General features: G+C 35.7%; 1 protein-coding gene across 2 annotated transcripts in view; it reads left to right on the forward strand.

The window, feature by feature from the left end:
* The window catches only part of arhgap42a (Rho GTPase activating protein 42a), a 72,440-nt gene that overhangs the window by 3,519 nt on the left and 46,252 nt on the right, over positions 1 to 22,669 (forward strand). For both annotated transcript variants that reach the window (XM_088639024.1, XM_088639025.1), the window contains exon 2: positions 16,681 to 16,776. In XM_088639024.1, coding sequence (XP_088495150.1) covers positions 16,681 to 16,776 — 96 coding nt within the window. The remainder of the gene's footprint in view (positions 1 to 16,680; positions 16,777 to 22,669) is intronic.

The following is a 22,669-nucleotide window of genomic DNA, read 5'->3' on the forward strand; positions in this document are numbered from 1 at the left end:
CAATACTTTTGTACTAAGAAATCATTCACAAGCCAAAAAAGGCATTAAAAAAAACCTTTTATCTGAAGACACCCTTCGGCTTTAAGATAGGATCCCTAATTTGTTTAATACAGTAAACCTTTCAAGAGCATAGAAACACAGTGTTTTTAAAACAAATTTTTTTTCACAATGTTTTTGTATTTAAATGTTGTCTTTACAACAAATTGCTTATGATTAAAAATCATTTAAACTGGACTGGATAGAGCATATGACTGGATGGACTTAATATCCATTGCCCAATTCTTTTTTTTCATTAGTCCAATTGTAATTAACATGACAAGATGACAAATATAAAATAATTGATGACAAATATTAAGGGATACTTAATATTTTGGTGTTAATTCATTTGAGTGAGGAAATAAGAGTATACTTCTTCAGTGACAGAACTACTGTTGTGGGTGCTGTGTTTCATCGACTTCGTCTGGATTTTCGAGGTTTCAAAGGAACACTGATCAGAGAATATGTGCCATAGTGGTGAGTGACACTCCTACTCTAAGAAGGGTCAAACAACTCTGGGAAAGGAAATATAAGTGGTTTAAGTATTTGAAGGTTAGGATTTTTAGATGCAGAATTTGTATTATTCCAAATATTGTCCCAGGAAACAGGCTTGTCTTAAGGGACATTCAAGCCTCTGTTTCCAATAGTAGTGGTTATATGATGCCTATATTAGAAAGATATGTTGTATACATGCAGACATAGTATATAAACAACCACAAGCCCCAGTGGACATCACAGGCCAGCTTTGCAGAATGGAGATGTAAGTCTAAAAAAAAGCAATGCCAGTTTCTGTGGGCAAGAATAACTTCTTGCTACTTTAAAATAAGTAAAGGAAGATTGTTGCTTTGGGGGTAAACTCTGTGGGTATAAAGTGAACCTTTGGTCATGGTTAATTAGTTTTTTTATAAAGCTGATCAGAGCCATCATTTCAGCCAAATGCTTTTGATTGGTTAGAGTCCCTGCTCATGTAACTATTCCTTTTATTTACAATTATACAATTTATCAAGCTTCCCTTTGAAAGAATAACCACATGTGAGCCAGCTGTCAACTAAAAACATTTCTGTGGACTGGGAGTGTGTGTGAATAGTGAAGATCTTCCCGAGGCTTTGTCACAGGAAATTGATTATAAACAGTCGTCAGCATTTGAGGATTGTGTAACCGCAACCTGACTTCATTCGAACTATGGTTTAATTCATAGTGAGAATCACAGTGAATGCAGAGAATAACGTAAGTCACCAGTCATGCACCTACACCATTTAATGAAAATACTTGTAAATGATCACGTTTTTTTTACAATGATTTTAATATGTAACTAAATGGCAAGTGTATTTTTCCCCTTGCACTGTAACCAATCATGATTGGTCACTTTCTTATTAAATTAATGGCTCACTTTTTTCTTGTCTTGTAGTAGTTATCACAGTGTTGCACAGTTTGCAGTTCACTGAAATGAACAGCTGTTTGGTCACTTCAGTTGTTTGAACACAACTTTGTTGCAAAAGATATTTTACCGCTCATGCAGGTACAATTTACTTCAATCTTCTAGTGAACCTTTTTCCTTATATTGAAGATTAGAATGTCACATGACGGCTTTCTATTTTCCAAGAGATCCTGCTGTGAAGAAATTATCCAGTACTTGTCTTTGTGATGAAGAAAGTACATTAAATTCTGATAAAAGAAGTCAATAGTTTAAAGTCAATTACACAACGTCTTTATACACTGAGCTTTAGTTATTTGGAAATTTTGTCCCTGGACCTGAATTGCTTTAAAGAATTTAAGATTCTTAGATTCGATTTAAGAATATCGATTCGAAGAATATCAGAACAATGCAAGTGTTTAATTTAATGCAATTTCTAATAATGGAAATACCTAAAAGTTCATATGTTATTGTTAAATTTGATTGAGTTCTTTTTAAAAAGGTCAGAGATTTGATGCAAGAAATGGCAAAAAATTGTTTCATTTTTCATTGAAAGCAGTTGTGTCTGTGGTATCGGTACAGAAGATGACCTCACAATTCTGTTGGGAAACATATGAGAAAGTCTATTGTTGATGTAACAGACCCTAATTGTCAGTGATGATCATTATTTAAAAAACACAATCACTGTTTGACATAGTCTCTAACAGAGACCCACTCTTTAATCCTCCACAGAGTGCAAGGGGTGTCATGTTACACAGACAATGGATTACAATGAGATCTATACAGTACATAATGTTATGTTTACATGTGTAGTCATGCCCTTTCTAAAAATATCCAAAATGAGTGATAAAATACAAAGACTCCACTGTTGGGGCACACTTCTTTCTGTTGGTGACTGGTAACATTCTAATATATGTTTAAGAGAAGAGAAATGTTTTTCATTGCATGTGGAGTATTTTGCTTTTGCTGGCAGTTTCTTTTTCCCTGTTTTTTTTTTTCTTGAAACATTTTTGAAGCAACTGATTGATAGTTTAAATATAGGGTTTGAAATATAGTGAGACAGGGTTCCTGTAGCATATTATTTCTCAACAGCGCTCTATAGAAACTTGCAGTCCTTTTTTGCTTTTTCAAAGGAATGGTGGCCAATTAAACTGAATAGCTGCGGTGTGTAAGCACACTGTCTGCTTTTGTTTCCTCCATCCAACCATTATCAGAAAGTTACTTTCTCCTGGTAAGATTCATGACAAACTGGTCCCTGTCCTAATTCCTAGGGTAAAGGATGGGACTACAGCTTGGATACCGGTCCAGCGTAGGGTATACATGCAGCGTTATGGTTCAGACACATGAATTAACCTAGCCAGCATTGCTTTGGAAGGTGAATGGAAAACAGTCATTCAAACAAGGGAAGAACATGCAAAGTCCAAAAGCTCCAGGCAGCATTGGTATCCTCCCTGAAACATGGGTCATTACATTACATTCATGGGTAGGTACAGTGTTTCTGCTTTTCTTTTGAGCAAAATCTCATTAATTAAACCTTGAATATTTCACAGAAGATGAACAAAAACCTCTTTTGATTTAAACTTAATATGTTCTAGTTGCATTACTCCCACCCAAGTACTTTTACAAAGAAATGTAAGGTTTGATTGAGGAAAAAAGGCATAAATTGGAGTGTGAAGTGCATATAAGTAATTTTTTAATTGCTAAAATCTTTTCTATTATAGATCAAGGTATGTCAGTTTGTGAAACAATTAGATAATTTGGTTTATCTAGAAAAAAAAAAGCTTTTTGTGAAACAGGCAGAAAATTACATTTTATGGTTGTAATACCTGGTATCAAAAATTAAAATGAAACTGCCAAGTGTAATGCGCTATTATAAAGGAAAAGTAATTAATTTTGTATACATGCACAGATGTTATTTGGCATGTTTTTGACAAATTTCAAAAACTGTGGAAACTTAATTAAAAGGAAATTTTATATCTGGATAAATAAAAGGAATGAATAGCCCCATAATCGTGCAATTCAAATTTTCCGCGTGAAATGATCACTACAGTTGTGTGGTCCAAACTGAGTTCCATTAACTATTCTCCAGCTCCGCCATCACTCTGGAACTGAGTAATGTAGGGTGAAATGTGCAAGCATTTGTCCTGGAGCCACTTTGGTCACCATGAAGGCCTGTTAGTATTTCTGCATCCTCCATACCCCACAAACAGGGATCTGAGCAGAAGCCATGAGGCAGAAAGATGATGTACAGCAGGAGAGGCAGAAATACTGGTATGTCAGCCCAGCAATGGCTGTTTTGGCAGATGAAAGCTGCTGTGGACTGACACCTTCAATCGTCTTGGCCACCATGTTATTGGCTTAGGGTGGCATTCTGTCAAAATCTGCTGTGCAACAGATTCTCCACAATACAGTCACACACAAGAGTCTTCCTCCTGAATTAAGGTAGATCTGGAATGAAGAGTTAATCCTGAATTACTTCACAATTATAGTGAGATTTCCCCTAGTAATTTGTCATGTCAAATGTAATTTATAACATTCTAGCAAGAAACCATCTTTTAAAAAGCACATAAACAGTTTCACTGAATCAATTTAGAAATTTCAGCTCCTATTTAGGAAAATGAAAAAAAAATCAGAATCCTCTTCCTCATTTAAAATGTGAATAATTTTGGGCAACTTTCTTGTTAGATCTGGGGTTGTTAAAACAAAGCAGTTGTAGGTTGTGAGCTATGAATATAGTTCTAAAGACATCCCCCCTGCGGTGCTGATGAGGCATTGTCTTTATACCAGGTGTAAAAGTGGCTACCTTGAGCATGGTTCTCATTTAAGTACTTCTCAAAGTGAGAAATGGTTTCTGCACCCAATTAAATCGTTTTTCTGCTTCTCTGCCATGTTGTAAAGAAAAAGATTATTTTTGAAGGCTGGTTTATTTCATGAATATCATTTTATTTCAATTGTAAAAATGCAGTGAATATGTTATAGTTAATTGCATCTCTAAGAAGGTCCACTCATCTAACATAATCTCATACTGGTGCACACACCACAAAGGTAATCATACTGTTATTGTGTTCAGTGATTGGGGCGGAGCGGTGGCTCTGTGGCTAAGGATCTGCGCCTGTGACTGGAAGGTTGCTGGTTCAACTCCTGCGGCTGGCAGAGGAATCCTACTCCGTTGGGCCCCTGAGCAAGGCCCTTAACCCTAACTGCTCCAGGGGCGCTGTACAATGGCAGACCTGCTCTGACCCCAAGCTTCTCTCCCTGTCTGTGTCTCCATGGAGAAAAGCTGGGGTATGTGAAAAGATGAATTCCTAATGCAAGAAATTGTATAGGGCTAATAAAGAACATTATAAAACATTACATTACATTATAAAGCACCAGTAGTTCGGCTTGGTAAAAGGTAGCTTATGTAGCTTTTCATTTCCAGTCAGAAATGTCTTGAAAGATGTTTATTTTGATTTAGATGTTTTATTTCTTTTATGTACGTTTTCAGGTTTCAAATATACAGCAGGCCTTGTGGGAACATAGTTGCAGTATTGAAACATGATTCTTATAGATCCCTGTGCAACTCACCTCAAAACTAAAATAATAGTATTACTGTGTTGCTGGCAGTTTACAGAATCCTTTTAATCCATATAGTGGTCAGGTGGAGCAAACTAGCCTGAAAGTGTTTATATTTTGAGTAATATGTTCAGGACATGTTATACTATAGACACTGCTTTAACAAATCTCATCATCAGTCCTAAGATTACAGAATACTTTACTAGAACTAGAGTTCTTGAGGTCTAATACAATTATATTTTATATCAGTCTGCTTCTACATACTGTAGATTTCTATTGCTTTTGACATGATAGTTTAAACCGTAGCAAATGCACTCAGTTAAAAGAATTATATCTACTGTGTATTAAACAAAAGTTGTCCTAGAAGTATTTTACTGGCATAATGGCATGGTATGAAAATAAAAGGGTGTGCTTTGTATATTCAGAACAAACTAAACTACTGCCTCTGTGGGAGGTGGTTTAGGGTGGTGCTCGATATGTTCCCTTATAAGGATGGAAGAGGAATATCCAACCCGTTCTGGTTATGTTATGGCAGGAGGGAAACCCAGTCTAGGTCTGTGGTTGACCTAAACTAGGTGCTGATCAAGGTAGTGAAATGGAAAAGATATGCAGTGAAGATGGCCATATAGAACAACAAACAATACTGTCAGAATCATAATTTATCACAGCTACAGTAACTAATTGCCTCATGCAAGGTGAGAAGATACAATGTCCTATAAATGGAAGCAGGAAACCTAAGTTGTTTCTCTTTAATGTTTGTTGTGTGCATGTATATGTGCCGTGTAGATACAGTAAATATGCAAGCCAAGAATCACATGATTGCAATGGAAATAAGCAAAAGATAAATTATATCTTTATCAAAGTAATCTTTCAATCTTTCAGATTGCGTACAGGTACGTTTCTTCTAAGGTAAGACATTACTAACCACAGATATTGGCTACAGCAGTGCATTTCACAACATGCTTGGGCTTACAACAGAGAATTTTTTAAGGCAGGGCATCTTGTCTTAAAGTGCTCATACTTGTCAATGCTGGCATTATATCTCAAAAAGATTTGACAGTGAAGGTGATGGTTTTCACACAGCTTTCATCATTTTGCATTAGGCTGCCTGAGGGATCACAGTCACGTTCTAATCATGTGTATTGCAGCCCTCTGAAACCGGGGGAAACAGCCCACAGAGATCCCAAGAGTACAATTTATTGAAGTGCAACTTTTCATTTCTGCATGCAAGAAGCTGTAGAATAAAACATTTTTAACATACAGCTGTGCTGTACGTGTGCAGTTTTCTGGGCTTTGCAGATTTATCCACGTTGTTATTTCACTCCATTGTTATGCATGTTATTTTTCAGAAGTCAACGAATGCGTTGTTAATTACCCGTTTAATTTTTTTTCAATGCCGCAAAGTCATTTTGAGCGTCAACCTACAGTACCTCTTGGGCATCTTTCATCAGTTTTAAATTAAAAAACATGATCATTGTTGATACTGGCAGTGCATCTATTTAAAATTGAGAAACAATGACTTTATTGTTATGGTAGAGTATTTGGGAGATTATAATCCTTTTTCTTTCCCTTATAATTCGTTTATTGTTCTGTAAAGGTTCAAATAGTATTTTTGATTATTCTTTGTTGAATGGTATCCTTCTTTTAGTTACATGATCCCACAAGATTTCCATCAGGGAAGCGTTAAAATGTCAAAGAAAATAGACAAGCAGTGCTAACAAGGCATTATGGACGATACATGTTCATTGTGGTTGTCAAGTGCATGTAGTTTTTTAAGAAGATAAGAATGATTACAAACCAGTAGAGGCCATTCGACTCATCTAGCCCAATTGGAAAATACAGGACCTCTTTTCCTGCTGCCGTTATCAAAAGATAATTTAGAAATACTGGGTGTTTCTCTTGCTGTCAGTGACATAGGAAGTTCAAGAGCAGGGCATCTAGTAATTCTGAGGTAAAGTAAATAAACAAACAAGGAAGCTGCAGCATGTATTATCGCAAATCAGTGTTTAAATCAAGAGTGTGATGCTCAAGCCCACGGGGAGGTGATAAGCTTTTTGTTGTGATTTGACATAAACATTTGAAATACAGAACTGATAAGAGAAAGATGTGAACAACTGATGAGAATTTCAGCCTCTTCACCCTTCTTTTTGACTTTTCTTTTTACAGTATTTTTTGGTACAATCTAGAGCTCAAAGTGTCAAATCTATGGAAATTCAATCACTGAGTTTCCAGTAAATTGCTGTAAAATTTGAAGATAAATATGCTGCTGATGGAATGTTCTGGAATGATATATCCCTAGAGATAAATATGCTGTTTACCCAGAAGGCTTTTGCAAAGGGAGCACTGGCAGAAAATGATTTCTCACACAACCCCTTCCATACACAGCAACATGTATTCACATTCTGTTTCTGTTCTGGTCACACAGAATGTAATTACAACCAAAGACAAAAGTACCATGCCAATATGTGACAGTGTTTTTTTTTCCTGTAATGCAACCAAATAGAGTACTCTAAAATTCTGTTAGTATGATGTAAAATAAACAGCAGGCATTGCTATTTCTATGAAATTTAAATATGAGACAGTTGTACATGTGTATTAGTTTTCAGCATCAACATTTGTGTGTTTTACATTCATTAGCATTAGACAGTTAGGAAAAATGTTACTTCATTAATTTATACAAAGAACATCTCTGGCTTTAACTGTAAAACCCCGGTTCGGTTTTGAATATGTTTTCCTTTCTTTTTACAATTAATTTCATCCAAAATAAGCAAAGCAATAGCTTTCATTACAAGTTTCTTCCCTTGACCACTCTTTCTGGTCCATGGAACAGTGCCATACAAAGTTTACCTTTAAAGGGAAGGCAAACTTTGGAGCCTCCTCTCTACTGAAAGTGGCACTGCAATGGAAATATGAGGTTCTTGGCCAGGGTATTGATTTTCATACATTGTGCAGAGTCATGAGCAAATGGAGGATTTCCTCCTTCAAAATCTACTTACCATGTATACACTGAGACCATTAGAGTTAACTGCATTTGAAACAAACTTAGTGTGACTGAACTCTCTCTATAATGCTCAAGCTTTGTTTATAGTTTACCTGCTGTGACTAATAAAAGGTCTGCTGAGATGAGGGCTGTAGATTTCACTGTTTTACTAAACATCTTGTGACATTTGTGGTTCTCAGCTTGAAAGACTGTGTGTGGTGATCAGTGCTGCTCCTTGCGTCTCACATCCTGAACTGCTTTTAAGCTGTTCCCCTTTTCACACTGTCTGGTATTATTAAAATATAGATTTTTTCCTGATTACAGTCATTATGAGATTGTGCATTAATATGTTTCAATGGAGGATTATAAATTATGAATAATATGAAGCATTAGCCACATTATATGAGTGCAAAATATCAATTTTTTATCCTTTTTGTCATGTTTCATGCTGCTGCTCCAATGACACAAAGCAATTACCTTATCAGTTCACATAAGTGTATCCAGACATTTCTTCATACAGTATGTTTCCCCTCAATACCTAATGTTAATTAAAAGTGAAACTTTTTCACGATTATTATTTCTTAATTAACAAGTAATGAACTGAATGTCTGTGAAACATTTGAGTTGGTATAGACTACAATACAGATAGTGCTTTTATCTGTACATTTATTACACCTGACATTTGTGAATAATCCATTATCATTTATGTTATTTCCAGTTGTTTTTCTCATAAATATAATTCAACACAGTGCTAAAGAAAAAAGGTTTACATGTGTGCAATATAGTGCATCTTTTCTTTCAATTGAAAGTTAAGACCACAACTAAATATCAGAAATACCTATTTAGGCCTGAATGTTTGTCATAATTGCATCTACAATACCTAGGAAAAAGAGTGGCAAAGATTAAGATTTAATTGACAGTTGTCTGCAGATAAGAACTTAAACCTTGGATTCAAAGAGATTTTAAAACTAAAAATAATTATACAAGGAAAGTCTTTATTTTTAATGCCTTTCATAATTATTCTCTTGAGAATATTTGAATTAATTCTTCAGCATGGTATTTTCCATGTCCTGACAGAAAAACTGACTTTGTGATTTTGTGAATGAGTACCTACAAATTTAGAAACCATAATGGATGCCGAGAACATTCTGTGCTCCTTGTGATTGCTAAAAAGGTGTAATCTGAAACAATTTTGAAAAATCTGGTGTAGACACTATGCACTGTTGGCTTCTGTTTCATAATCATTGTGTGTGTAATAAAAAGCACAAGTTGCAATATAGTATTATGCTTCTTTATTGAGTGCTATGACTGACAGATGATGCAAATTATAGATGAGAAATGGGAGAGTGTGAGGACAGCTTTTCACTCTGGTTATGGCTTTTAGTAGCAGCGTGTTGCTGTGTATTAACTTAAGTGAATCACGAATGACAATTCATGACGTGGTCATTTCATTCTCTTGCCTGGTACTTAAGACTGACTTAGTTTTGCATCAGTTTTCTATTTGAAATTCTATCTTTGATGTGTTTTGTGATTTACTGCCATTGAGGATTTTTATGTCTAACATAGCAAGAGTGATTAGATATTGATGTAAAAATAATGTTTTATAAAATAAATGTTATTAGATTCTTGTACCTATTGGTTATAGAGGTACAATTAAGGCCAAACTTAATTTTTTAAAACACACTCTTCACCAGTGTGCAGTTTGATAAATCACTATAATATCATCATTATTTTTGAAAGGGACTTCAAAAGCTATTGCTCAAGGATCTTAAAAGGTTCATAACCAAGTAACTGCTGCTCTTCACACCAGTCTTTTATTCTTGCCCTTCATCAGAAAAGCTTCTGTTCCAAAGCAGACAATGAGGCTTATAAATCAGCCACAGACAGTATTAGACTAGTCCTCAGAACCTGAGAGTAGCAGTTTCTTTTTTCCCCCAGCAAACGTAATCTCTAACATCTGCCTTAGACCCTCGGTAATTGCTGAGTGCCAAATATTTGTAGATACTTTTCTTCTTTACTAAAAGTAACTTTAACAAAATAGGCTCTTAAATTGAAACTGTCATTTTTAAATCATTGGTCACCATTCCTCAGATGGTGTTTATCTTTCAATTTTATGGAAAAATGTTCAGTTGAGCATTCCACGAAGCTTCTCCAGCACAGAAGGTTACTCACTCTCACTAATGCAGAAAGCAAAGGATATGAATTATATTTTCTCAAGGTGTTTTTTTTAAATCCCTTTAAACACCATCGTTGGAGAAAATCAGAAACCCATTACCTTTGATTAATCCCAAATTACATAAAGCACTAGTTTGTAACTAGACATCCATTTATTTATATAGATGCAACGTGTAATTAACAGGTTCCAATAAATGGACAGAAATTCAGTGGTTAGCATTTTAAAATTAGATGATAAGTCATTCAACAAAAATAAACTTAACAGCAGAATTTTCGGTCACACAGCAGAATAATTCTCAATTCAGTTATCTCAGGATAATTGGGAATATGTAGAAAAGTAAAGCTAATTATTAGTTCAGGGCTCAGCATAGATGTTGGTTTTTTTACAAGCTCGTGGTCAAACAGTGAAACCTAATTTTGTGGCTCTCCATAGCATCTTGGGTGTCATTTTAATCTAGTTTATTAATCACCAATTGCGCTGACCTATATAGTTTCTATGAAGAATTAGGGACATACTTTTCATATTAATGTATGGACTTAATGTATTGTCTGAAAGCCAGTGATGGAATACATTGAGTAAAATAATTACAAGCCTTGCTTCTCTGAATATGAAAGAAATCTGGAATTAACTGACAAGAAGTGAAAGTGACAACACTGCAACGTGGCTAACAACCAAAACATACCTACATTTTTTTCTGTTTTACACACCATCATAGGCTAAATGCCAGACAGCAGCAAAGCAGAAAAAAGGATAAAAGCTTCCTATCTCACATTAATCCAGGGACAAAAACCAAACAGAGGACTACATTTAAAGCCATTCCACCAGATGGTGGAAGTTCATCCATATTTGCAACAGTTTCAGTCCAAGCTCATGTCTATTTCAGTAATCAGTTGTCTTGCAACACTGAACAGATGGCTTCCTATTTATGTATTTTGATTGTGTACATAATATTGTCCTCATTAATACCAATGCTAAGTATTACTTCATGTAAGGCAACATATAATCTGCTGCTGAATGTTCTGGAAAATGTAGATGCTGAGGCCGAAAGGTTGGTTTTTTGTCCCATTTTAAGATAGAGATCATCTGTGCTAAATTTTGCTGTAAACTGCAATTACCCTGAAGGCACATGGGCACAGAGCACCCTTGCGGTGAAGAAAGTGCTGTCATAGAGGTTTTGTAATCATCATGTCGCATGCCTTTCAGGCAACTTTTGATCTAACCTTTTATTTACAAAAAACAAATTCTCAATGAGTTGACATGACTCCAAGGCATGTGCTGTTTAAGTGGTCTTATATTTAGAATATTGTTAGTTTTTTTCATGGCACGCATCTTACTGTATGTAGTTTCCTACATTTGTTCCAAGCTTGTTTTAACACACACTCTTTTTAGATTGATATTGAAATTGTCTTAATGAACATTTTTGCAGTATCATGTTGATCTAAACGCCCCTTAAAAGTAATTTCTTGTTTTCTTTGAAGACTTAAGTGTTGACTCTCCTAAACTGCCTGATTATCACCCAACATTCAGGGTGCTTCTTGGCAAATCATCAAACATTTCAGTCTGAAATCTTCATCTTCAAAAACATCATCCTATTTAAAATGTCTGCTACTTTCTTTTTAATTAGCCAGAACAACCATAGACTACAAATTAAAATATGTATTTTCTTTCAATAATTACATATGCCAACAATGCAGCTGCAACTAAGTCCTTGTCAACACTTTACTGTGTTTTTGCTGTACTTTAATAAAATTCTAAAATACCTTTAAAAATCATTTTTAGTCTTACATCAAATACCATGTTGCGTGGGATACTGATATAAAGAAAAACAGAACACTTTTTTCAATTTATCCGATACAGACAAGTGAAAATATGACTGTGTTGTGGAACTTTTGAAAAATATCTATGAAACAGATGTATTTCTAGATTTCTATATCTACTGTATATTCTTTGAACACAGATGTTTTTTAAGTCAAGAAATGTCACAAACACTGAGGATTTTGAAACTGGTTCTGTTTCAAAGGAAAGAGCTCCTACCTAAAAATGGTTGTTACAAAGATTCAAATGAATGGAAATCAAATTAAAAAATGAGTTAATCATCACAATAACAACTATTCAACTCTAACAATATCCTTATATTGGTCAAAAAAGCAATCGCAACCTTTGAGAGATAGAAGTTGCTCTTTTCTGATGTGTCTCCTGCCGGCAATCAGCATTGTTCTACATTTTTAGCACAGGTAGAGAGGGCACATGATAATAGAAAAACGTTTTAATCCAGTGATACTAAAGCAGGCAAACTGGATGAAAATGTTTTTGTAGTTAGACCTGTGGATATCCAAAGTAAAGTGTGTATTGTTTTCCAATCTATAATTTTACAGCATTGATTATAATGAACAGCATTCAGCTACAATTCTTCATTTAATTAGCCCTTGATGTGATAGAAGATGAAAATCAAATTAATTCTTTTAAAAACAATTCAGGTGAAATTAAATACAACTTAAAATCAGAAATCAGAATATTCTTTTTTATGCTTTCACAGAAATTCTGATCTTATATTTAAATTAAAAAACGAACATTACTTGCTGACTCTCTTTTCCTTCTATACATTAAGTTCACTGTGTAGATTTAAATAAGTCTTAATGAGAAGTAATTTTCCAATTATGTATTTTATAACTAAAGCAAAAATAAAACATAATTATCTTTAGTAAAAACCAAAGTTGTGGTATATTATTCTTTTCCTGTAAGAGCACTACAGAGTGTTGTGCTAAAATGACGCTTTATAATGCATTTAGCCTCCTGTTTTCTTCATTCTCTAGCACTTTACTCTTAAATAGTATTATGTTTGATAAATGGTTAGCATTAAACTAAACATTCATACAAATGGATATATTCCCAGAGCACTGTATGCTAAGATATTTTTAAATCTGCCCTTTCTAAGACCAAGATATTATTAAAGATTAGAAAAAACTATATAAGTTTGCTCCTTAGGCTATAGAAAGCTAAATTATTTTCCCAGAGTCATACTGTATGTACTTCCTACTGTCTAGCCTAAATCTCTCTGTACAGCTCTTTGCAGAAACTGATTATATTAACTAGGACAATCTGCTAATATTTAAAATCTAGTTATTTGGGCATTTCAATAATTTTAGAAGAAAATGTTCCAAAGTAAAGGTCAGTGTGTTTTCTTTTAAGGCAATAGAGAAGTGAAAACTTCAGCAAAGAGAAGAAACTTTCACTCAGGACTTTCCTTTTATTCCAGATTTAAAACACTTCTGTTTTAGTTCTTTCTCTAATATGTAATAATAAAGGAAAGCTACAGTTTTATTGATTCTTCCTTGAATCCGGAGGTGACCAATATAGGAACAGTATGCTCTCTGGCAGGCTGAGCAGATGTTGTCTCTGGAGAAAACTCTCCACTGTGTATTTCAACTACATATTGCACCTCCGGGTGCTGCTATCCTGTTAAGAGTGATGAGACAGACTATTTTTAGGGTATCTTTTCTAGCCCCTTTCTCAAAACAGGTGAGCGGAGTGGATCCTAGAAAGGGTGCTCTTTTGCAGTAAGAGCAAATGAAATACACTTCTACTGCATCTCAGCTCAAGTACTTGACAGCCCTGTTGTACCACCTGCCTCCATGTCAGATCATGACAAGGAGCTTGAAGCCATCATTATTCTGCTTCCACTACCATTAGCAATGAGTCCACCCCTTCATCATACAACTCATAATAATGAATGTGCTTTTTACATAAGAGACTGCAGTTTCTTGAACGATTTATCATGAAGGCTTTTTTTCTTACTATACATTTTTGGGTAATGTTAAGTGTAGCAGTTTTCACATCACCTAAATATCTCTGATAATGAAAGCAGAAGTCAAAAGGATGAGTTCAGATTGTGTTCTAATCCAGAGTAGTGGATCATTATTCTAGCTCAAGAATAGATAGAGCTGTCAGTCTGAACTTATTCCTGTACAAAACTGCTTCCCAGTGCAGAATGTTTCTTATGACTCTGAAAAAAAACTGTATCTTCTATAAATAAGCAGCATGTGCTGTAGCAGTATATGAACCCTGTGCTGCCACAATTTTGGTATTGCTGCAATAGCCAAGAAGTACAAAACATCGAAGGAAAAAAAACAATGATCTAAAATGTCTCTTTTTTTAAGCCTGCTTCTAGCTATATCAAGACAAATCCCTTTAATATCAAGAATTAAAGGGAAACTGCAGTCCCAATATCTCAGACCGGTTATTAAACCTCAGTAACAAAATAAATTAATTGGTGGTATCACAAAATTTTACCAATTCCAAACTAAGCACAAAATCGTGAACTTTTTTGAAAGTACTGTATAGTCGCCATCTTATAGCATACCCCTGGTCTCGCCACGGGTGACATTGAGGGTTCGTGCAAATTGCAACAAGAAGTGGCCCTTCCTGCTCACTAGTTACTGTAATGATTAATGTAATGTGAAGTTGGAGCGAATAAGTAGACATAAGTAGGTTGTGCAGCAGACATTTCACCGCAGAAATGTTCCAACATGATCTGCATGCAGAGTTAACAAGTAAGTTGTATTTCTCGGCAAAACCATCTGGAAGTCATGAGCAGTATTTCTACTGGATTAAAGAGATGTATTCACAAACCTGCTTGCTTACAATGTAATAGGGCCGCTTCACCTCACCAGAAGTTTAGTTGCCTCGTTCTGAATCGCAGAATATGCCACTGCGCAGACCTGGAAATTTTGTCTATTTTGTTATGTAATTACATATTATTGTGTACATTTTACTTTCATTGTGGTTTGATCGTCAGTGCCGATTCTTTCTAAACCCGAAATATAAAAACAGCATTGCAGTTCCCCTTTTAAAAATGCTGTCATTTTTAACCAGTGTTGAACACCTTTGAGCTTCAGTGTTTGAAAATAAGGATGGTTTTAAATTTCAGTACATGTACAGAATAGAACAAATCAAATTTATAAGGTCATTACAATCTAAAATGCCTGGCGTACATGGCTTCATGGGTGGCTTAGCACCAAATACAGCTTGACTTTTATTATAATTGTATTTTGTCTGTGTGTAGTATGGCAGTGACCCATGGCACTTAAGTGAAAACAGTAATTTATAATCTTATTTCCGAGGATCAATTATGTATAAATATGGGTTATTATGAAAAACATGGATTGCTGTATGAACCTAAATTATAGTACTATACTGTACTCTATATCATCCAGTATATCTGTATGATATACTGTTTGATGTTTGTCATTTCTTAGTTTGAGGTAAAAATACCTTTTTGTGTTTTGTGTTTTGTCACATTTTACAATATTTCCTACTGTAAGTCGTGCTCTTCTAAAATCTTGGAGAGACCTTTGAGTTGGATTCTGAACTTTTCCACTGTTCCTGACTCTTCTACAAGTCTCTCAGGTCAGGTCTAGACAGTACTTACCACGTAAGAAATTGTTTAAGCACACTTCAAGGCCCGGCTCACAGTGATTTATCAGCTCCTCTTGGGAGCAGCCTCTTTATTTGTTTTATGGGTGAAAACCCTTTGTGGCGTTTCCCATGTGGGTCACACAGTAGACGCACTTGCTTAGGACTGAAGTCTATCGCTCAGATCTTAGGTCATGCCACTAGCCAACTGTGATATTGATTTCTTAGGCAGTAGCACATGATTAGCAGACTGTCGGTGGAACTGGATGGGTGTCAGCTGGTCACGGTAATGTCTGTGGCAGTAACAGCAACTTCTTTCACCTGCTGGGCGCCTGCTGGCCTGCACTGATGCAGTGCTCCCCCAGTTTGTCTTGACTCTTCTGTCAAGACGCTGTGGAGCGTACACATACGCATCGTGTCAAAAGGTGAATGTCTTTCTCACCTGTGTAAAACAGGTGTAAAACAATTTGTGATTCCAGAATAAAAAAGAAATTCTCCATAGCTGCAGAATTGTTAAAATAACATTGAAAGAATCTACATTTTGGATATGTTTTTTTAAATTTACTTTTTATTTAATTATTTGCACACTATGCATTAAGTGTAAAATATTTTCTCAAATTAAGTAGTATAAATCCTGTTGTTCAGTTTAGTGCTCTTTTAATGATACACGTGTGCTAATTGTTATTATAGTTGTTTTTTTTAAATACAGGTTTTATGAAGTATGATAAATACCAATGTGTCAATAAACAATGTCAAGGGTTAAGCTTCAAACTTCATCTCATATAGCTAAGCCATTTTATATTTAAAATGAAGTACATACAGTATACACATGATTTCACTGGGAACAAACATTTATTTTTAAATTTACACCTTAAGTTTCTCATTAACTCTTTTATCATCAAGTGTGTCATGTTAAACACCACAATCACTCAGAATCCTTCATTTAAAGGAAGTTATTTTATTCACTAACAAGCTACATCTGTAACTCACCAGTTTAACACTCCCACCCTATGTGGGTCACATTGGGTCCAACTGAGATTTTATACAACAAATAACATTTTCATTATGCTAAAAATGTTCGGCTGTTTTTTTTTTCCTGTTTTGCAGATCTCTCTGTAGCTGTACAGAAGTTCTCTCAGTCACTTCAAGATTTCCAGTTTGAATGTATAGGCGATGCTGAAACAGATGACGAGATTAATATTGGTAAGTGTTTTCGATCCAACGCATTATAATTATTTTTAGCTGCATGTTCACTGGTGGTCCAACACAGACAAGCTGAAAGAACTGAACCTTTTGTCTTGAATAGAGAAAATTACAAGGCGACTTGGTACAAATATTGAAAATCCGTCAAGACATTGGCAATCAATTGGATTATTCCGAAGCAATAATGAAACACCAATCCGGACGATGCAAGTGGAAACTGTTGTGAAGTGCATATAAAACTGACATTCAGACTAGGTGTTAACTAAAATTTTTAAGTCTAAAACTAACTTCTCTAAGGATGTAGCTAGATGAAATCTTCAGATCACAGCAACTAATCAGACTTAATGGCCTCCTCTCTTTTGTAACCTTTCTTATGTTATTGCTGCAGAACTAGCACTTATAAAGGGAAACCTAATTTTCTGCTAATTTGGTCAACGTACTGTACTGCAGCTAAACACCTCATACTTATTTCCTCGCAAGTGTTCTTCAGTCAGTAACTGGGCCTCTTAAAGTTGTCTTGCCCAGACTTATAACAGATGAATGCTACAAAAGCCCTCAGCTCAATTTGTGCTACTCACACCTGCCACTGGGTAGGGATTAAATATACACTTACAAAAATAATGTTTTTGTTATTGAATTCTAAGAAAAGAACACAGTCTGACAAAATTTCTCTCCTTTAGCTGTCAGGATGCATCTCTTATAGTTAATTTCTGAATGCTACTTCATGAGTCTGTTTGCCTGCATGTTAATCTTTTGGATTTCCTGTGATAACCTATGAAAGCATTCCAAGTGTACTTTGGGAGAGTTCTTTGGGTACAGTAATGATCACCAGTTATTGAAGAATAATAAAGCAGCTTGAACAGAGTGAAAAGATGTCTTATCAATGACCTTTCCGGAAACTACTCTAATAAATTTCCAATCTTTCACTTTTCATAATCCTCATTCCTACCTCTAGCCTCAACACAGCTGTGAACTGAGTCACAAACCATCTGGATCCAAAGATTTCTCACCAAAATTACACAGAATGGTTGTCTTTTTATGGGCTGGCACAAATTCTCCGTTTTCATTAAGTGACCAAGTATTGTGAGTTTTTTTTTTAGGAGTGAATCTGATGGTGAGTGACATTTTGGGTTAAGCAGGGGCAATTATGCGCATGAAAAATAGAAATGTACCACATCATGATTAAACAGATTTTAATTTGAAATGCTCCATCTCTGTTCTGGCCTTTAATCAAGAATGCTGTTAATCTGAGTCCTAACAGTTGTTGCATTTTTCTGCCCACCTGCCATCAGATGAATTTGGTTAGATAATTTTCAGTACCAGCCATGTTGGGACAGGATATGCAGGGAAACCGCAGCTTGCCATCTGGTACTAAACTTCAAGTTCATTAACGTGGTCAATGCGTGGAAAATCTCGAAAATATCTTCTTACAATTAAGCATGTGTTGTCGATGCACGGCAAGGGATCTAATCATCTTGTCAAGAATGATGAAAATTAATTTTCTGGCAAGAGAGCTTAAATGTCAAAGGCCCTGTTATCTAGAGATCAAAAATACATGTTTAAAATCACTCCAGTGGATAAAATAGAGGTTCTACGATTTATCTTTGATGTTCTGAGATTCATTTCTGAATTCACACAGTTTGGTAGTAGAACTGCATAGTGATAAGAATTGCTGCTTCAAAGTGCTGGGGCCCTGGGTTCAATTCCTGGCGTGCTGTCTGCGCGGAGTTTGTTTGTTCTCTCCATGTTTGCGTGGGTTTCCTCTGGGTGTTTCGGTTTCCTCCCACAGACCTGAGATATACAGGTGGGTTAATTGGCTTCTGGGAAAATTGGCCCTGGTGTGTGTGTTTGTATCTGTGTTGTGCCCTGCGACGGACTGGGTTCCTATTCATTGGACTTCCTTGCACCTATCGCTTGCCTGGATCGGCTTAAGTAACCCCACAACCCTGTTTTCGATAAATCAGTTATAATATGGATGGATGCATGGATTTGTCAAGCAATGACAATGACAAAAGCACGGTCATGTTGTTAGTTCAAAGAAAGCCGTTGAGGAAGTCACAGGCAAAAACAAATCTCTTAGTTTCATAAAGGCTCTTTGCTCCATATACTGTAACTTTCTGGTTACATTTAAATATTGTGATACAAAATACATTGCTCAACAAATTGAACATATATGAGTGAACAGTTCACAGTTTTTAACCAAAATATCCTTAGACCTTTATTCACAATTATCTACCCCAAAGGTTGTTGACATCTTAAGTCAACATAGAAAACTATTTTAAATCAGAGCACAACTCTTACTGCACAATATTTAAAAAGTCAGTATTACTTTTAAAAAAAACAGTTATTGTCTACAAAGACCAGTTTGCTCCTCAATAAAAATAATTTTCCAAAGTGAGCTGGTTGTACTCTTCTTGTACCCTGAGAAGACCTTGATGTACGATTGAAACAATCTACTTTGATGCTACAGATGTACAATGAGAACACAACTATCATAACTGTGTTTCAAGAAAAGTTCACCTGACCTTTTATTGATTTTCCTGGGACTTCGTTCAGTGACATTCAGAAAGTACGCCACCTGTCTAGGAATCAATCTGTAAACAAGATTGATATGGGAATAGAAAACATTAATCATAAAAAGAAAACAACAAAGTTTATTTCTTGTGTTCAGAAGAGTCCTTTGTTTTCCAGTGTGGTAGTTGTTTTTAGAGATGTAAATTTCTTAGTGTTTTTTTATACCGTGCTGTCCATGTGGAAGAGCTCACATAAACATCTGCTATAGTACTCATTTTGTCTGGCCAGTGAAAAGCCTACAGTAGCTCTCAGCTTTTCCGTTATAGATAGATTGTATCCCCTGGACATACAGTAGCCTGTAAATAACATTTATATGGAATAAGAGAGAAAAACCTCCTGGATTCACACAGATTTTAAAAAACTAAATGGCCTCTGACTATCCTTTGCCTTAAACCAATATGACAGAGATTGGCAGTACTGTAGATGCAGCATCATCAAACGTTTTCTGATACAATATATTGTTACACCATTTGGAAAGGGGCTGTTGAGGTGTCTCAGCATTTAGAGACAATGGTCAAACACCTGGCTGGAGTCAACATTTGCAGTTCTGGGAAGCTTCTAACAAAAAAGGGAAGAGAAGGATTTGCTGAGCTGTAGAGGGTCTGAGACACATTGTTAAAATGAATCATCTAGTTTGCCTTGGTTAATTAAGTTCCGGGTAAATGATTCAGGTAGACTCAGAGAGAGGGAAGGACACTGGAAGAGATAGAAAGACACAAGGAGAGAGCAGAAAGCCTGCGGCAGATGAGCGGTCTTTGTTCTAATCCATTTTTAAGACCAGGTTCGAGTTAAGTATTTGAACCTTGTTAAGAGAGCGTGCCCTACTATTGCTTTTAGGAAATTCTTATTTCCTATATGGAGAATCCCTAGGTCAAAAATGGCATCTCCTGGTTAGTGAATGCACTTTTAGAATATGGAGATAGGTTTCCCATTCACTTTGTAGCATCCATATTTATAGAGGGAGATATTTAACTGTAGGTCATATTCTGTTTATTTTAGAAGCCAGGTTTAACTCTCTTGTTGGCCTGTGTAGGTGTTATATTGGATTGTTGAATAATTGGTAGCAGTCTTGGGTTTTTCTGGTTGGCCAGGGCTTAGGCATCTGAGATGTCTTGTTTATAAGTAGAGTAACTGGTATGTCGTATATTTTGTGTTGTTGTTTATTGTGCATTATTGTCATTATTAATAAATATTTGTTTAACCCAGTGTGCCTGACTTATTACTGTTTTCACCAAAAACAGAGACCTAGAGACCAAACATCTGAGTGCTTCTAATCATACCAACTGCTCGGGTATATTGTTGGCATAATCTTTACAGTCTGATGGGTTGTGATAATTTTACATGTTGATTATCCTGCTCGGTCTATTTTGGTCATTTCAGTATTTTTTGTAAACCCCAATAGGTAACGATATCATAGTTTGTGAGCTTTTAAAGTTCTGAGAGTGCAAATCACATCAAGGGACTGCACTTCACTTTTCCCATTAGCCTGTAAATTATATGCGTACAGTAATCCAGCTGGACTACCATTTCCTGTCTTTAGTGTCTAATCTTGGCACAGCAACCATTCCATCTCTGGCCCTTCCCCTCCACATGACCTTTCTGTAATTTAAAAGGGAGATCTCAAATTGGTTTTAGGCCAAGTGACTTGTAGGTTCACTCCTGCATATTCATTGCTCATTCCTTCCAACTTCATAGTACAAATAACGAAAAGTTGTTTTTCAAATGTTGTGTGGGCACTGGTGCCAGCCTGGCTAATTGCCTGTAATGATGTTGTTGAGTTGGCATTAAGACCTGTGAGTAAGTCTGATAAGTGGCTGCTTTGCATAAGGACTGAAAGGCTGGCCATTTGAGGGTTCCTATCTGATCTCTCATTTAACAAAACAGTGAGGCATCAAAGCCAGAGATCATTCCTCATAGGAGGCGCATAGTACAGACACATCTTACAATGTCACAGAGCAGGAAAGTTTTAGCTAGTTGGCAGCAGGAAAGGGATACTAGTAATGGCGTCTTCCTGGTAATACAAAAACAGCATTAGCACAAACAAAATGCTGTTATAACAATAGGTCATTTGTTTAATGTTTATAATTTCAAATCAGCAATTGCAACTTTTAACTTAAGGTACTCTGACTTTCTAGGTGTCTGACTGCGTGAACAGAAATAAGCAGTACTGCTCAACAAATGGCCAAATTGAAAATGCTGAAGTCATCAGGGTGTTTAGCCTTGATGTTTAAGAACAAGCTACCAAAGCAAGGAACAAGAGATTACCTTTTTTTGTTCAGCAATAGAAAAGGTTTTCATTTTCAAACAGCAAGCAAAGCTTTATATTTTATTCAGCATCAGATAAAAATCCTATCCACTGCAGTATACAAAACTTAAACATTTTAAATACTATACAGTAGTATATCTGATATTGTGGGGTTACTCCGAATGTGATCGAATAGAAGAAACTAGTGATAACAAATGTAAGGAGATAAAAATCATTTTGTTTATTAATAGAAAATGGACTCGGGTACCTTTTCAAAGCAATACGGACATTTTATTTTTATTTTTTTTAATGCAGCAATGAATGTAGGTGGAATTCATAATGTGTCCAGTGTGCTAGGAAGTCTGTTGTATAACTTAGGAGTGTGCGCAATATAACACATTTCTGTTCACTTCAGGGGCAACAGTTTAGGAAACTCTTGTCTAAAATTTCACCATTAAGGAAACAATTGTCCGCATTGTCGTTCTGTCAAAGAGAAGAAATCCTATTATTTTCCAAAATGACTTTCCCTACATTTTTTTTTATCTTGCCCCCTCATTCCATCCCTGACTCATAGGCCATTTCAGTTAATGGTAGCTGGACCACCAAGGCAGAAAAGCAAGTAGTTTGTTTGGGCTAAAGATCGTTTTTGTCCTTCTAGTTTGCATTGCCAGGCTTTGATGCAGGAAATTGATCCCAGCTAGTTGGATGGCTGATCTGCTTTTATCTCCTTTCATTTTTGTGATACAGTATATTGTATATAAACACATTGCTTGCTATCAACAAATCCAATGTGCCTAAAGATGGTTTCCTTTTTATCACTTGTGATGGTGACATCCTCTCATAGACTTTTGGCTAAAAGTTTTCATAAATTCCCACTGAATCTCAATGCTTCCCATCTCTATAAATAAATATTCAAGCAATCTGTTTTATCTCAGCATGACCTTTACTGAAGTAATACAAAGAAAACTGTATTAAGAAAACTGTGATGTTACGAACTGAGAAAACATGCCCCACTGAACACTAACTACTCTAGATATCACTCTGATCTTATGTGAGTGCAAACCTCCTAATTAA

The sequence above is a fragment of the Lepisosteus platostomus genome, chromosome 7, assembly GCF_059453375.1.
Source record: "Lepisosteus platostomus isolate fLepPlt1 chromosome 7, fLepPlt1.hap1, whole genome shotgun sequence".
NCBI classification, from domain to species: domain Eukaryota; kingdom Metazoa; phylum Chordata; class Actinopteri; order Semionotiformes; family Lepisosteidae; genus Lepisosteus; species Lepisosteus platostomus.